We start from the raw sequence: 15,015 nt of genomic DNA, 5'->3' as shown, positions 1-15,015 counted from the left end.
CACGGGGTGTCCCGCAGGACAGCTGGGGGTCCGCCCACATTTGGTATTTATGGGGAGTGTCAGAGGGGATGTGCTGGGCTGCGCCGAGGGGAATTCAGGCTGCAGGTTGGGAAGAAGGTTTTTACAGAAAGGTGATAACGTTCTGGAATGAGACCAGGACTCAGGAACATCTTCCAGACGCATCCTAAATGAGTCCAGAGCTCAGGAACATCTCCCAAACCCATCCCAAGTGAGTCCAGGACTCAGGAACATCTCCCAAACCCATCCCAAGTGAGTCCAGGACTCAGGAACATCTCCCAAACAAGTCCAGGGCTTGGGGCATCTCCCAAACCCATCCCAAACAACTCCAGAGCTCAGGAACATCTCCCAGACCCATCCCAAGTGAGTCCAGGGTGCCAAGGTTTAGTTGAGGTGCTGGGGCTGAGCTGGACTCAGTGGTCTTGAAGGTCCCTCCCAACCTGAGGATTCTGAGAATTTGGGGGAATTCTGTGAACTGGGGGAATTCTTTCCTTGTAAGAACTGAGAAGCCTGTTGGTAATTCAGAACTCAGCAGAGCAAGGCCTGACAGTGCTGCCACCCACCGCAGGGTCAGTGCTGCCATCCACCAAAGGGACAGTGTTGCCATCCACCAAAGGGACAGTGCTGTCACACTCCCAAGGGACAGTGCCACCCACCGCAGGGTCAGTGCTGCCATCCACCAAAGGGACAGTGCTGCCATACACCCAAGGGACAGTGCTGCCATCCACCAAAGGGACAGTGCTGCCATACACCCAAGGGACAGTGCTGCCATATACCCAAGGGACACTGCTGCCATCCACCAAAGGGACAGTGCTGTCACACTCCCAAGGGACAGTGCCACCCACCGCAGGGTCAGTGCTGCCATCCACCAAAGGGACAGTGTTGCCATACACCCAAGGGACACTGCTGCCATCCACCAAAGGGACAGTGTTGCCATATACCCAAGGGACAGTGCCACCCACCCGGCCAGCCCCCAGCAGGACCCTCAGAGCTGGCCGTTTCCCCTCTGGCCCCTGCCCCAGCCCCCTGGGGGCTCCCGAAGCCCCTCCCTGCCCATGCAGTGCCCGAGGGATGCCAGGCTGGCAGGAAAACCGCAGGGGTTTGTGTTTACTGTAAGCACCGCTCTCAGTAATTACTGCTCTCCGCCCTGGCTGCTCCAGCGCTGCTTTATCTCGCATCTCTCCCACAGGCAAAGCCTTTTCATTACCCACAGAGGAACTCCCGGGCACAGGGGAGGGGGTGGCAGGGCTGGCACTGGCAGGGCCACCCTCCCGTGTGCCCAGTTCCTGTGCAGGGCTCACGGGGGTGGCGCCTGCCACAGCACGGCACTGGTAATGCTGCTGGGGGCTGAGAGAGGGGCTCCCATCGGGAAAGGGGCGTGGGGGCAGCAGGAGCAGCCCAGCACACACAGGGGCTGAGAAATGGGGCAGCCCAGGGGCTGGGGCTGCCTTGGTCTGACACCCAACCCACAGGGCTCAGCCTTTGGGGGTGAAACTTTCCATGGGTTGTAATGAAACCACCACCCCCTCCCGAAAATACAGGGGGGAAGCATCATCATCACCATCATCATCATCATCATATCATCATTATCATCATATCATCATCATCATCATGATAGCATCATCATCATGATATCATCATCATCATTATCATCATATCATCAACATCATTATCATCATCATATCACCATCATCTCATCATCATCCCAATAATGAATTATAACAATAATAAAATAGAAAAGTAAATAAAATAAATAACAATGAATAATGAGTAACTATAACAACAATGATTGTAATTATAGTGATTGAAATAATAATAATAATAATAATAATAATAATAATAATAATAATAATATCATCTGAGCTGCACACCATTTCCGCACGGCAGGGCTGCATCCCCGGCTGCCAAGAGCAGCAGGGAAATGCCTCCAGCTCAGCCCAGCCCGGCAGCAGGGCCAGGGCTCTGCTCACACAGCACTCTGGCTGCCCTGCAGCCCCAGCCCGTGCCCCAGTGACCCACATCTGCACGCTGCTGCCTCCCTGGGCTGCTCCCGGCCCTGCTGCATCAGGAGCTGGGCTCCCTCCCTGCCATGGGTCCCCCAGCCCCACTCCCAGACCCCAAGGGCAGGGCAGGGGCTGCTCTGGGACAGCCCTGCTCCCCCAGCCCCATCCCAAACCTGCAGGACAGCCCTGGCAGCAGCAGGGGAGGGAGGAGAGGGCAGAATTCCCTTCCAGGTCTCTTCCCAGCAGAGAGGATTCCCTCCTCCTCCTCCTCCTCCCCCAGGGATGCAGGAGCTCACTGCCTCAGCTCCCTCCTGATGCTCTTACCCAAAGGTCTCAGGAGCAAAGCCACAGACCTGATTTAGAAAAACACTGATTTATTTTTTTTTTCTTCTCCCCCCACAGCTGTGTCATTAGAGCAAAGAAAAGGGAGGGGGGAGGGGATTTAATAATGCTTAATTACCATAAACTCCACGGGATCAGCCGCAGAGCAGATTTCAGGTGCAGGGAGGGGAGGGACAACGGGGGTGGCTGCGAGGGGAGGCTGAGAGGAAGGAGGAATCCAGGGAAAGGCTGGATTTCCACGCTTAAAACTTGGGAGATTTCACATGACTCAGCCAGCAGTAATTCCAGCTTTGCCGGAGCTTTGCTGTCTGCTTTTGTCATTACCAGGGGTAATGCTGGAGACTGATCTGCCAAAGCTCCCGCGGCCGCCAGGTGTGAAATGGACTCTGGGCAGCCCCGGGCAGGCTGTGAGAGCCAGGCCAGGCATCTGCCGGGCCCTGCGCAGCCCCAGGACAGCCCCTGAGCAGCCCAGCCCATCTCCCACCTCCCAGCACAGCCAGGGCAGCCCCTGGGCACTGAGCTCCTGCACAGCCAAGGGCATTTCCCTGCTGCGCCAGGGCATCTCCCCAGGCTCATCCTGCCCAGGCCATGCAGACAAGGCAGGAGCACCCAGCCTGTCCATCAACACACCCCAGACAGGCCAAGGTTCCCTTTATTGAACCCCAAGGACCTGCGGCAAACCCAGCTGAGCCCAGGGCTGCCTCAGCAGCCTCAGGGGTTTTCCTGCCTGTGCCCACTCCTGGCACGCTCAGCAGCCTGGCTTAGGGGCACTGATGCTGTGAACAGGGCCAAAACCTCATTTCTTCCCCTGGCCTAACTGGGGAATCAGCTGCCAAAGCCACCAGCACGTGGGTGTCCCCCCAAGGAGAGGGACAGACGGACAGAGCTGGGTCTGAACCGCTCAGCTGCAGTCCAGCTCCGGTTCTGGGCTCCTCTGTTAAGCAGAGATCTCGTTTTGTTCAACTGGTCCCCAGCAGCACAGAGAGGAGGATGGCGGCGGCAGCAGCAGCAGCAGCAGCCTGTGAGCTCAGCCCCATGCAGGGTGAGAGCCCCAGAGCGTTCCTAGGTGTGTTTCCCAGCCCTCCATCCAGCCTGCTCTCCTACCTCTCCATCCATCCAGCCTGCTCCTGCTCTCCCAGCCCTCCCTCCATCCAGCTCTCCCACCAGAGGGATTTTCCAGCTGCTCCAGCAGGAACTGAACGCTCTTCCCAATTTTCCCTTTCCCATCCTCCAGCTCCAGCCTCGAGGCGCTGGGGAACCGTGTCCCCCTGCCCTGGCAGCCCAGGCCTGGCTCCAGAACGCTCTGCTCCGTTTGGCAGGGCCGCGTTTCCCCAGCCAGGGCTCCCCTTTGATCTCTGGAGCGGGCTCTGGGGAGGGAGCAGGGCAGGCACGGGGGCTGTGTCCCCCTGCGAGGGTTTCCAGCCCCACAGGTGTTTTTGCACTCAGCCAGGGAGCAGCAGGGATTGCCTTGGCTGCCTCTGCTCCCCTCGGCACGCCAGGAGCGGCCGCGGCAGCGCCAGCGCCAGCGGGGCCACGGGCTCTGTGCTCCTCCTCCAGAGCTCCTCTTCCAGAGCCTTCCCTTCCAAAGGCTCCTCTTCCAAAGGCTCCCCTTCCAGAGCCTTCCCTTCAAAAGGCTCTCTTTCCAGAGCCTCCCCTTCCAAAGGCTCCTCTTCCAAAGACTCCTCTTCCAGAGCCTCCCCTTCCAAAGGCTCCTCTTCCAAAGACTCCCCTTCCAAGGCCTCCCCTTCCAAAGGCTCCTCTTCCAAAGCCTTCCCTTCCAAAGGTTCCTCTTCCAAAGGCTCCTTTTCCAAAGGCTCCCCTTCCAAAGGCTCTTCCAGACCTTCCTCTTCCAGAGCTTCCCCTTCCAAAGGCTCTTTCAGATCCAGCCCAGCTGTGCCTGAGCCAGAGCTGCTCCCAGGGCCAGTGTGGGATGGAGAGGGGCAGGTCCTGCTGGGATGGAGAGGGCAGGTCCTGCTGGGATGGAGAGGGCAGGTCCTGCTGGGATCACTGGGATGGAGAGGGCAGGTCCTGCTGGGATCACTGGGATGGAGAGGGCAGGTCCTGCTGGGATGGAGAGGGTAGGTCCTGCTGGGATGGAGAGGGCAGGTCCTGCTGGGATGGAGAGGGCAGGTCCTGCTGGGATCACTGGGATGGAGAGGGCAGGTCCTGCTGGGATGGAGAGGGTAGGTCCTGCTGGGATGGAGAGGGTAGGTCCTGCTGGGATGGAGAGGGCAGGTCCTGCCCTGGATCTCTGGCACGGAGAGGGCAGGTCCTGCCTGGAGCCCATCCCCACCGCAGGGATGCAGGACATGCAGCAGCAGCAGCAGCAGCACCTCCAGGAGGCCCAGGACCCCCGGGCTGCAGGAAAAGGGGTGCCAGGAGATGCTGCAGGCCTGGCTCCCCCAGCAGGACACTGGGACTGGTGGGACCCTGAACTCCAGGCAGCCCTGGCCCCCCTTCCCACTCCCAAATCCCCCCGGTGCCCAGCAGCACCCACAGCAGCAGCTCCCAGAGCCCAGGGCAGCACCCATGAGGGCCCATCCCGTCTGGGAATGGTTCCCCACACGAGCTGCAGCCTCCTGCTCCCTGCGACACAGGGATCCTGTTTTCCCCATGGCATCCATGGCACACTCATTTACTCATTCAGGATGGGAGCTGCCGCCGCTGGGGCTGGGACACAAACCCCGGGGGCAGCCCCTCCTGTCACCCCCTCCTCACAGCACAGAAACCTCAGCCCCTCACCATTCCAATGAGCTCCAGCATCAGCACAGCCCGGGGGGCTCCCCAAGGATTTCATAAAAACCAGTGGGAGATCAGCAAAAGCCCCCGTTCCCAATGTCCATTCTGCCTCACCTCAAAGTGGGAGCAGAAAACAAAACTTTGCTTTATTCAGGGCTCCCTGGGAACCCCTCTGTTCAAAAAGCTGGGGAATCCCTGGAGCTCTGGGAGCCAAGGGCAGGATTCAATCCTGAGTGCTTCCTGCAAAGCCAGGGCTCCTCAGCCCACAAAATAAAGGTGGGGAGGCCAAAGGAAAGGAACAGAATGAGATCCTGTGCCAAAAACATCCACCTGTGCCAGCTCGGGCACTTCTTCAGCATGAATCCAAAGCAATCCCTCGGACTGGGTGAAGTTCAGCCCATTCCCAGCCAGGCCCCACAGGTTCTGTTCCCTGCACTCAGCTCTCAACCACAAACTTGGGATTACCAGGGGCACAACCTCAGCTAAAAATATAAATATAAATATAAATATAAATATAAATATAAATATAAATATAAATATAAAGTATAAATATAAATATAAGTATAAGTATAAATATAAATATAAATATAAATATAAATATAAATATAAATATAAATAGTGTGTCCCAGGGGCCTTGTGCCTGATGGAACAAATGTGTTCATGAACCTGTGGAAGCATCACCTGGAACTCACCTGCACAGCCACCAGAAATATTTCAGAGATAACAGGAATAGAGCAAATGGGAAAAAAAATCAAGGAAAACATGAGGAGGAGCAGTTTAAAGGGTTCCCAGCAAGATCTGAGGCGTTTCTGCTGCCATGAAAGAGTTAATGGGCAGGAGAGGGTTACATCAGAGAGAGGATTTGGTATTTTCCATAGAACTCTCAGAGAATTCTGCCCCCAGAGCATCCTGTGGGCACAAGGAGGGCAGAGCCAGGGACGCTCTGTGCCACCAGGATGCAGGACGGGTCCCACAGCGGATCCCACAAAGCAGAATGTGCGGTGTGAGGCTGAAGGAGGCTCCAGGACACGGTGCTGCCCTTGGAGATGCCCTGGATGGGTCCCTGGGATGCAGCTGGGCTGGTCCATGGGGCAGGACCAGCCCCAGAGCTGCTCTGGGTGCCCAGGGAGAGCAGCTCTGGGCACAGGCACGGAGCTGGGTATTACTGACACCTCATTAGCCCGATACTAACAACAAAGCCTTTCAGTAAACGGCCTGCAAAACCTCATTTACCCAACCTGGAGACAAACTCATTAACTGCAGGCTCCATTAGCCAGCCCACTCTGCCACTCGTAAAGAAAGTTTAAAAATCCTGTTTATAGGAAAGAACTGGAAGGCAAATCAAGAGATAAAAAAAATATAAATAAATAAAAAGACAACAAACCAAACCCTAAATAGAGAAACCTTCTGCAGATTCCATCTCTATAGGAACGGTGCCATAAATGCACAAGAGAAAAACTCAGCAGCCCCATTCTCCCTGGCAGGCTCCCTTTCTCCCTTTAAAGGAGCAGATGCCAGCACGATAAGCCCGTGTGTACCTTTCACACGGAGCATGTCACCGAGACATTTCTGCCTGAAGAAAGCAGGAACACCCCTGAGATCCACCTGGAGGGCTGCAGCCTGCTTTGGCTTTTCTTGTTTTTTTGATCATGAAGCAATTACAGCAATTAAGAGGCGATCCCTGCGTGCCCTGCCAGCAGATAAAGGGAGGCAGAGCCTCCCCCTGCAGCCCCGGTGCCAGACACAGCTCCCACCCCACAGCCCTCCCTCCATCTCCATTGAGTTCCAGGGGGGAAAGCAGAAGGCAGGGGAAGGGGACGGGGAGCAGAGCAGCACTTACCCTTTGGGGACACACTCCGGGCCTTCTTGCTCTCCAGAGGACACTCACTGCTGCTGTTGGGGGAACATACTCTCCTCTTGCCTAGAATCTCATCTGCAGGGAGAGCAGAGAGCTCAGTGTCAGAGAGGCTGCACTTTGCAGGAGAGACCAGAGACACTTTGCTGCTTTGCTGCTCTCTCTCTCACACACGCTCTGATATTGCGAGCAGAGAGAGGAAAAAATGAAAGTAAGAAAAATCATCATCCTGAGAGCCTTGATCTGCTTTCCTAATCACGCAGCCCAAAAGCACATAATGACTATTCATACTCTGATCAATGCAACGTTTTCCAGCCATAAATTCTGAATCCAGTTGATTTCCTTACTGAGTTTCATCATTTGCTCTGGTGCCTTTTGTCCCCCCGGTGTTTCCACTCCTTTCATGCCCTGATGCAAAGCAACTGGGGGGGAGAGGAAGGGGAGGAAAAAAACAACACAGGGAAGGGATAAAAAAAAAAAAAAAAAAACCACAACAGATCTCTGAATCTTCCTAGCACAGGATCTGTGTCTGTCTCCGTCTCTCCCTCTCAGTCTCTCCCCTCCCTCCCTCCTCCTCCTCCCTCAAAACCTCAAGGTCCTCAGCAATCTTCCCCCTCTGGATTGCACGGAAACGCTGGAGCCCTGTGCATTACTGCAGCCCTCGGAGCAGCCCCGAATCCCTGAGACACAATTACAGCGTCCCCGAGCAGCTTCGGAATCAATATCCTCCCTAATAACGCCGGGGAAACTGAAAGCATGATGGTGCATATGGGCAGGAAGGAAGAGCCCGCTTGTCACTGCAAGCACCAAACCCTCGTCTATCAAGGGCTTGTTAAAGATGCAGCATCTTAAAGGAGAGAAAATGATAATAATAATAATAAAAAACCGAGAAACGAGGGGAGAGAAAGGGCTGGATGTGCCCGAGAGCCCAAGCGCTGCCAGGCTGCTGCAGTGTGGGGGTTAAGGGAGGCTACAAACCCCCGGCTCCTATTTATAACAACAACAACAACAACATCCTCCTGTTCCAGGGGACAGTTCCAGCCAAGAACTGTCCCCAGCACTCAGCATCACTCCCCAGCACCGGGGATGCAGCTGGGCAGCCCAGGTGCTGCCGTGGCTGGGATGTAGTGGGGATGTATTGGGGATTTATTGGGGAGCAGAGCACAGCAGCCCCAGCAGGTGCCTCTGCCCAAGGGGCATCTCAAGGCTTTGAAAGAGACATTTCTGCCTCCAAACTGAGCCTGCCAGGACCCTGCCACCAAATCCTGCACTGGGGATGGTGCAGAGCCCAAAGGCAAAAAGGCACAGCAGAGCAGAGGGAGCTCTCAGCACCCACATCCCGGCTGCCCGTCCATACAATCGGGATTTTCCCACTCCTCCTGCCTCAGTTTACCCCTCACACAACTGCGTTTCCCAAGCTCGAGGGTAGCAGGGAGCATATCCAGAGCCTGTCCACAAAATCAGAATTTTCTCTGTCCATACAATCGGAATTTTCTCTCTCCATACAATCAGAATTTTCCCACTCTTCCTGCCTCAGTTTACCCCTTTTACAACTCCTGCCCAGCCACTGTCAGCTCCCCAAGCCTGGGGCTCGCAGGGAGCACACCCAGAGCCTGTCCACACAATCGGAATTTTCTCTGTCTATACAATCGGAATTTTCTCACTCCCCCTGCCTCAGTTTCCCCCTCTCCAAGCTCAGGGCTGGCAGGGAGCACTCCCATAGCCCTCAGCTCCCTCCCCCTGCCGTGCTCCATCCCTCGGTGCTGATTTTCCTGGAAGCTTTGCCCGGTGCTGCAATCCCCAGCGCTGGAGGCCACGATCACACATCCTGCTCCTCCGCAGCCGGGGCTGCTCCCAGCCAGGCTCTGTGGCTTTGGGACCAGCTCCAGTCTGTGCTCTGCTGGGCTGCAGGCAGAGCAGCCTCCACGGCAGGAGCTGGTGACAGCAGCACGGGCTCCATGTGACAGCCCTGGGATGTGAGCAGTGAAGATTCCTCGCGTTCACAGCTCTGCCAAGGCTCCTGTTCCCCCCTCCCGTCCCTCCCGCTGCTCCTCTCCCACCCCCGGGCCCATCTGCCGGCAGCGCTGCTCCCTCGGGGCTGCCATGCACTGATATGCACAGATATTCACAGATATGCACTGCTATTCACAGATATGCACAGATATGCACAGATATTCACAGATATTCCCTGCTATGCACAGATATTCACAGATATGCACTGATATGCACAGATATTCACAGATATTCCCTGCTATGCACTGATATTCACAGATATGCACAGATATGCACAGATATTCACAGATATTCACAGATATGCACTGATATTCACAGATATGCACAGATATGCACAGATATTCACAGATATTCCCTGCTATGCACTGATATTCCCAGATATGCACAGATATTCCCTGCTATGCACTGATATTCCCAGATATTCCCACTTGGCACAGATATTTCCAGATATTCACAGCCATTCCCTGCTACGCACTGATATTCGCAGATATTCCCACTTTGCAGATATTCCCAGCCATTTTCAACTACTCACAGCCATGCCCAGATATTCCCACTTTTCACAGACATTCCCAGATATTCCCACTTTGCACAGATATTCACAGCCATTTTCAGCTATTCACAGCCATGCCCAGATACTCCCACTTTTCACAGATATTCACAGCCATTCCCAGCTTTCCCAGATATTCCCAGATATTCCCAGCCATTCCCTGCCCATTCCCAGCCATTCTTAGTTTTCTCAGCTATTCCCATGTCATTCCCATGTCATTCCCAGATATTCCTTGCTATTCACAAACAGTCCCTGCTATTCCCCTGCCATTCCCTGATTTTCCCAAGCCATTCCCAGCTATTCCCTGATATTCCAAGCCATTCCCTGCACATTCCCAGCCATTTCCTGCTATACGCATATATTCCCAGCCATTCCCACACACCCCAGCCCCATCTCCCCCCCGGCCAGGGGCAGGGCAGGACCAGGATCCCGCAGAGCTCTGACCTGGCCCCAGGTTATTGCCCGGCCTGGCTTCATCACACTGCAGTTCCACTGATAACGTCTTTCACTCTCAGCTGTGATACGAAAACCTGCCCTGATCTGGCTCCCTTTCAGCTGCAGAGCTCTGCAAGGAGGCAGAGCAGGGACTGGGGAGCAGAGCCCCAGATACCTGCCCATCCTCTCGGGTGATGCTCTGCACCTCCTGCAGGTGCAGGGCTGATCAGAGCCCCACATGTGCCTGCCCATCCTCTCGGGTGATGCTCTGCACCTCCTGCAGGTGCAGGGCTGATCAGAGCCCCACATGTGCCTGCCCATCCTCTCGGGTGATGCTCTGCACCTCCTGCAGGTGCAGGGACTGGGGAGCAGAGCCCCACATGTGCCTGCCCATCCTCTCGGGTGATGCTCTGCACCTCCTGCAGGCGCAGGGCTGAGCAGAACCTGCCTGGGGCTCTGTGCTGGATGAGCAGCAGGCACTGAACGCACAGCCCGGCTCTGGGAGGGGGCTGAGGCATCCAGAGCTGCTCTGCCAGCTCATCTGCAAAGCAGATTTGGGTTTGCTGCTGCTGCAGAGTCAGGGGCGATGGGCACGGGCTGCTCCCACGCTGGCTCTGTGCAGGTGAGGGCTCAGGGCAGCAGCAGGACAGCAGCTGGGCGCTGCCCAGCTGGCACAGCTGGCACGGCAGCCAGCCCGGGGCATGTTTTGTCTCCTGGCTGCTCTAATCCTCAGGCTCCCCACGCTGAGCAGAGCCAGCCCAGCTAAGCAGCCCAAGGCTCTGATCAGCTTCCAGCAGAGCCTCAGGCTGGGGGATTAGAAACCCTATCCCCAGAACCCCCAAAGGCACAGGGGGGCTTCGTCCCACCCTGCGCAGGGCTCTGCTCCAGGGACACCCCTGGGCACGGGGGTCACCAGGCAAGGGAATCAGAGAGGGCTGGGCTGAAGGGGCTGCAAGGGGCCCCAGTTTGGGCCCGAACTGCACAATGGGGAGGGATGGGGACCTGTCTCACGCTCCCCACCCAGCTCTGGGGCTGCTCTGAACGATTCCCGGAGCACAGAGTCCTGAGCAAACAGAGAATGGAGCCAAGTTCCACGGGAAAGCACCCAGGCTGGGCCAGCCAGCATCCACGGGAGCACAGCCCCTCTCCCACCTCCTCCCCATCGTTTTAGGAGAGGGGGAAAGGGAAAACCATCCTCCATCTCCTCCTCATCACTTCAGGAGAGGGCAAACCATCCTCCATCTCCTCCTCATCACTTCAGGAGAGGGCAAACCATCCTCCATCTCCTCCTCATCACTTCAGGAGAGGGCAAACCATCCTCCATCTCCTCCTCATCGTTTTAGGACAGGGGAAAGAGCCATCCTGCCTGGCTCTGAGCTGCAGCCCTGAGCAGGACAGTCCCCACTGCGATGCCTTGGCAGCCTCTCCCTGCTCTCCTTTGGCAGGGACAGCTCCCAGAGAGGAGCTGTGAGCCCATCCCGGCCACTCCTGCTGTCCCTGTGCCCTGGGACACCCTGGGGACACCCTGGGGACACCCTGGGGACACTCAGGCCCCAGGGGTGACCCAGAGGGAGGAGCAGGGGATGCTGGAGCCATCCTGCTGCCTCTCATCCATCGGGGAATGTGCCCCAGCACCCCCCTGGCTCCCAGGCTCGCCCAAAATTCATTTTTACAGTGAGCACCGAAGGCACAGGGAGGTGGTAAATATTCATAGTGCGAGAAAGGCTCGTGGAAAGGATATACTGCACTTAAGAGAGAGATGTGAATTAATTTTATATGCTGCAGAGAGGCTTTTTAGCAATCACAAACTTGTGAATCTCAACTTTCTTTTAGAAAAGCTCTAAAGGACGCAGCTGGGAGGGTGGGCTGGAAGTCCAGGCTCATTTCCCTGCCTGGAAAGGAGCAGGAACAGCGGGAATTCTGACAAACCAGAGACACGGGCACAGCCAGGCTGTGCATTCGCCATCCCTGGCAGTGCCCAGGCCAGGCTGGGCAGGGCTGGGAGCAGCCTGGGGCAGTGCAAGGTGTCCCTGCCATGGCAGGGGAGGCTCTGGGTGCTCCCTTTAAATTTAATTTTAATTAAATTATTTATTAATAAATAAAGATTTTTTATTTATTATAAATTTATAATAAATTTATAAATTTGTTATAAATAAATTTATAATAAATTGATTTTTATTTTTACTTTTATTTTTATTTATTTATTTAATTCCCTTCCCATCACTCCGGGGTCCCGTGAGCACAAACCCCTCGGGCAAAGCCTGTTTGGCCCCATGTCCCTGAGCCCTGGGGGTGTCCCCTGGCCCGGGGACAGCACCCCTGTCCCCCTGCAGGCTCAGGAGGCAGCAGAGCTGCTCCAGCTCCCTGGAATTCTGCTTTTCCTGCCCCTTCCAGAGCGTCCCCTCAGCCCAGGCCTGCCCAGCAGAGCTGCTGGTGGGGCTGGACCCCCTTAGCACCATTTAAATGTCCAATTGCACTCATTCAGCCCCTGAAAAAAGCCCCGCTGCTCCTGCAGCCCGTGACAGCTTTGACAGCCAGACTCCTTAATTCCTTTTTCTTATTCCCTTAATCTGTCATCTTTATCAGGCTGGGGAAGTGCCAGGCTGCGAGCAGGAGCCCCGGCCCCGATCAATCTGCACATTACAGCTGACAGAATGGTGCTAATAACTTATTGATCTCATGTTTGCCAGGCCCCGGCGGGGCTGGAAGGCTCCCATTGATTGGCTTGGGGGAAGGAGGGTGGAAAACCTTCAAATTGTCTCCTTCCCCAGGAGCTGGGCAGGGAGGGAGGGCAGGGACCTGCTCAGGGAACCCGGGAGGAGGAGGAGGAGTGCTGAGGAAGAAGGATGTGTGTGAGAGAGATGGGGATTAGGAATGGAAAAGGAACTGGGGGGAAAAGGGTTTGAGAAGAAAGAAATGCGAGGAGGAGGAGGAGGGGGAAGAGCAGGGAAGGGGAGAGAAGCAGAGGAGAAAAGGAATTGGGAACAAAAAGACTGTGCAGAGCTGAGAAATGAATGAAAGAGGCAGCTGAGCCTCTCCTTGCTCGCAGCAAATCATTAATAAAACCCTCCCCGTGCCCAGCCCTCCATCCCTGAATAACTCTGCCCAATCTGCTCGTGGCTGGCACAAAGCAACGCTCACTGCCCGGGCAGGGTGGGAGCAGAGCTTCACTGGGGACAGGGCAGCAGCAGCAGGACAGTCCCTCGGTGACAGAGCCACAGTCCCACCCTGAAATCCCAGATCCTCCTTGATCTGCTCTGCAGAGACCAAGGGCCACCAGGAGCCACCAGGGATGCTGAGCCCTGCCCAGCCTGGCCTTGCTGATCTCAGAGGTCTTTTCCAACCCTGAACTCCAACAACAGGGCCTGGCCTTCCCCAGCTCCTTCTGCTCCAAAGCCAAGGGTAAAACCTGAGCAAAAAACCAGCAAAACCCCTGCCCTGACCTGTGCTGGCACAGCCAAAGGAAACACTCCCTTCCACCTTGGCTTTTCCCACTTCCCAACTCCTCTGCCGGTATTACAAAGGCTGTTGGCTACATCCCACTCCTGCACTTTCAGGAGGTGCAAAACCAAAGTTAAACAGAGCCCAGAGAGGGGAAACAGAGCCCAGAGAGGGGAAACAGAGCCCAGAGAGGGGAAACAGAGCCCAGAGAAGGGAAACAGAGCCCAGAGAGGGGAAACAGAGCCCAGAGAGGGGAAACAGAGCCCAGAGAGGGGAAAGAGAGCCCAGAGAGGGGAAAGAGAGCCCAGAGAAGGGAAACAGAGCCCAGAGAAGGGAAACAGAGCCCAGAGAGGGGAAAGAGAGCCCAGAGAGGGGAAACAGAGCCCAGAGAAGGGAAACAGAGCCCAGAGAGGGGAAAGAGAGCCCAGAGAGGGGAAACAGAGCCCAGAGAAGGGAAACAGAGCCCAGAGAGGGGAAACAGAGCCCAGAGAAGGGAAACAGAGCCCAGAGAGCGGAAACAGAGCCCAGAGAGCGGAAACAGAGCCCAGAGAAGGGAAACAGAGCCCAGAGAGGGGAAACAGAGCCCAGAGAGGGGAAACAGAGCCCAGAGAAGGGAAACAGAGCCCAGAGAGGGGAAACAGAGCCCAGAGAGGGGAAACAGAGCCCAGAGAAGGGAAACAGAGCCCAGAGAGCGGAAACAGAGCCCAGAGAGCGGAAACAGAGCCCAGAGAAGGGAAACAGAGCCCAGAGAGGGGAAACAGAGCCCAGAGAGGGGAAACAGAGCCCAGAGAGGGGAAACAGAGCCCAGAGAAGGGAAACAGAGCCCAGAGAGGGGAAACAGAGCCCAGAGAAGGGAAACAGAGCCCAGAGAGGGGAAACAGAGCCCAGAGAAGGGAAAGAGAGCCCAGAGAGGGGAAACAGAGCTCCAGCTCCAAGGGCAGGGGATGCAGGGCAGGGACACAGCCTGGACCCTCAAGGTAAACAATTGTCCTTCAGGGGAAAACATGTCAACAACAGGGCCTGGCCCTCCAGCTCCTGGCTGCCCATTTGGTGCTGATTTTCTGCTCAATTTAAGGCAGCAGTCCAATAAAGGCTGCTGCTTTTTTTGCCCGTTGTTTGGCTGAGCTAAATGAAAACACGTCTGCAGCCCAGCTCATTACCCCAGCCCTGTGCTGGGATCCTGTCTCCAGCCATTAGCAGCAGCATCCCTGATCCCAATTCCTTTTCATGCCCAATATTAACTCCTCCTTAGCATATGAAAGCTCTGGGGCTCAGTGCAGAGGCAAACCAGGTCACTGCAAGGCCATGGCAGGGACACGGAGCCCAGGGCTAGGCCTGAGCAGCCAGCTGTGCATCCACACTGGAGATAAAAACCCCAAATTCTCACTTTTGAATCTCTTTACAGCCCCAAAATTCCTCCTTGTCCCTTGCTTGGCCAACAGGGAAAGATGGGGCAAGAGGGTGAGCACAGGATAAATCCTCTCTCAGGGAGACAGCTCAGCTCTGTGGTGTTTTTGAGGTAATAAAACCCCAAATTCTCACACCTGAATCTTTGAATTCTCACATCTTAAGCTCTTTACAGCCCAAAATTCCTCCTTCTCCCTTACTTGGCCAACAGGGCA

General features: G+C 55.7%; 1 protein-coding gene across 2 annotated transcripts in view; it reads right to left on the bottom strand.

The window, feature by feature from the left end:
- Nucleotides 1-15,015, bottom strand: part of SAMD11 (sterile alpha motif domain containing 11) — a 74,843-nt gene that overhangs the window by 19,492 nt on the left and 40,336 nt on the right. For both annotated transcript variants that reach the window (XM_054292115.1, XM_054292116.1), the window contains exon 6: nt 6,943-7,035. In XM_054292115.1, the coding sequence (XP_054148090.1) occupies nt 6,943-7,035 (93 nt within the window). The remainder of the gene's footprint in view (nt 1-6,942; nt 7,036-15,015) is intronic.

This window comes from Melozone crissalis, unplaced genomic scaffold (assembly GCF_028551555.1).
Source record: "Melozone crissalis strain CALT ecotype California unplaced genomic scaffold, PUWL_Pcris_2 ptg000107l_1, whole genome shotgun sequence".
Classification (NCBI taxonomy): domain Eukaryota; kingdom Metazoa; phylum Chordata; class Aves; order Passeriformes; family Passerellidae; genus Melozone; species Melozone crissalis.
Note: the sequence above shows the minus strand (reverse complement) of the source record. Positions and strands in the feature narration are given on the sequence as shown.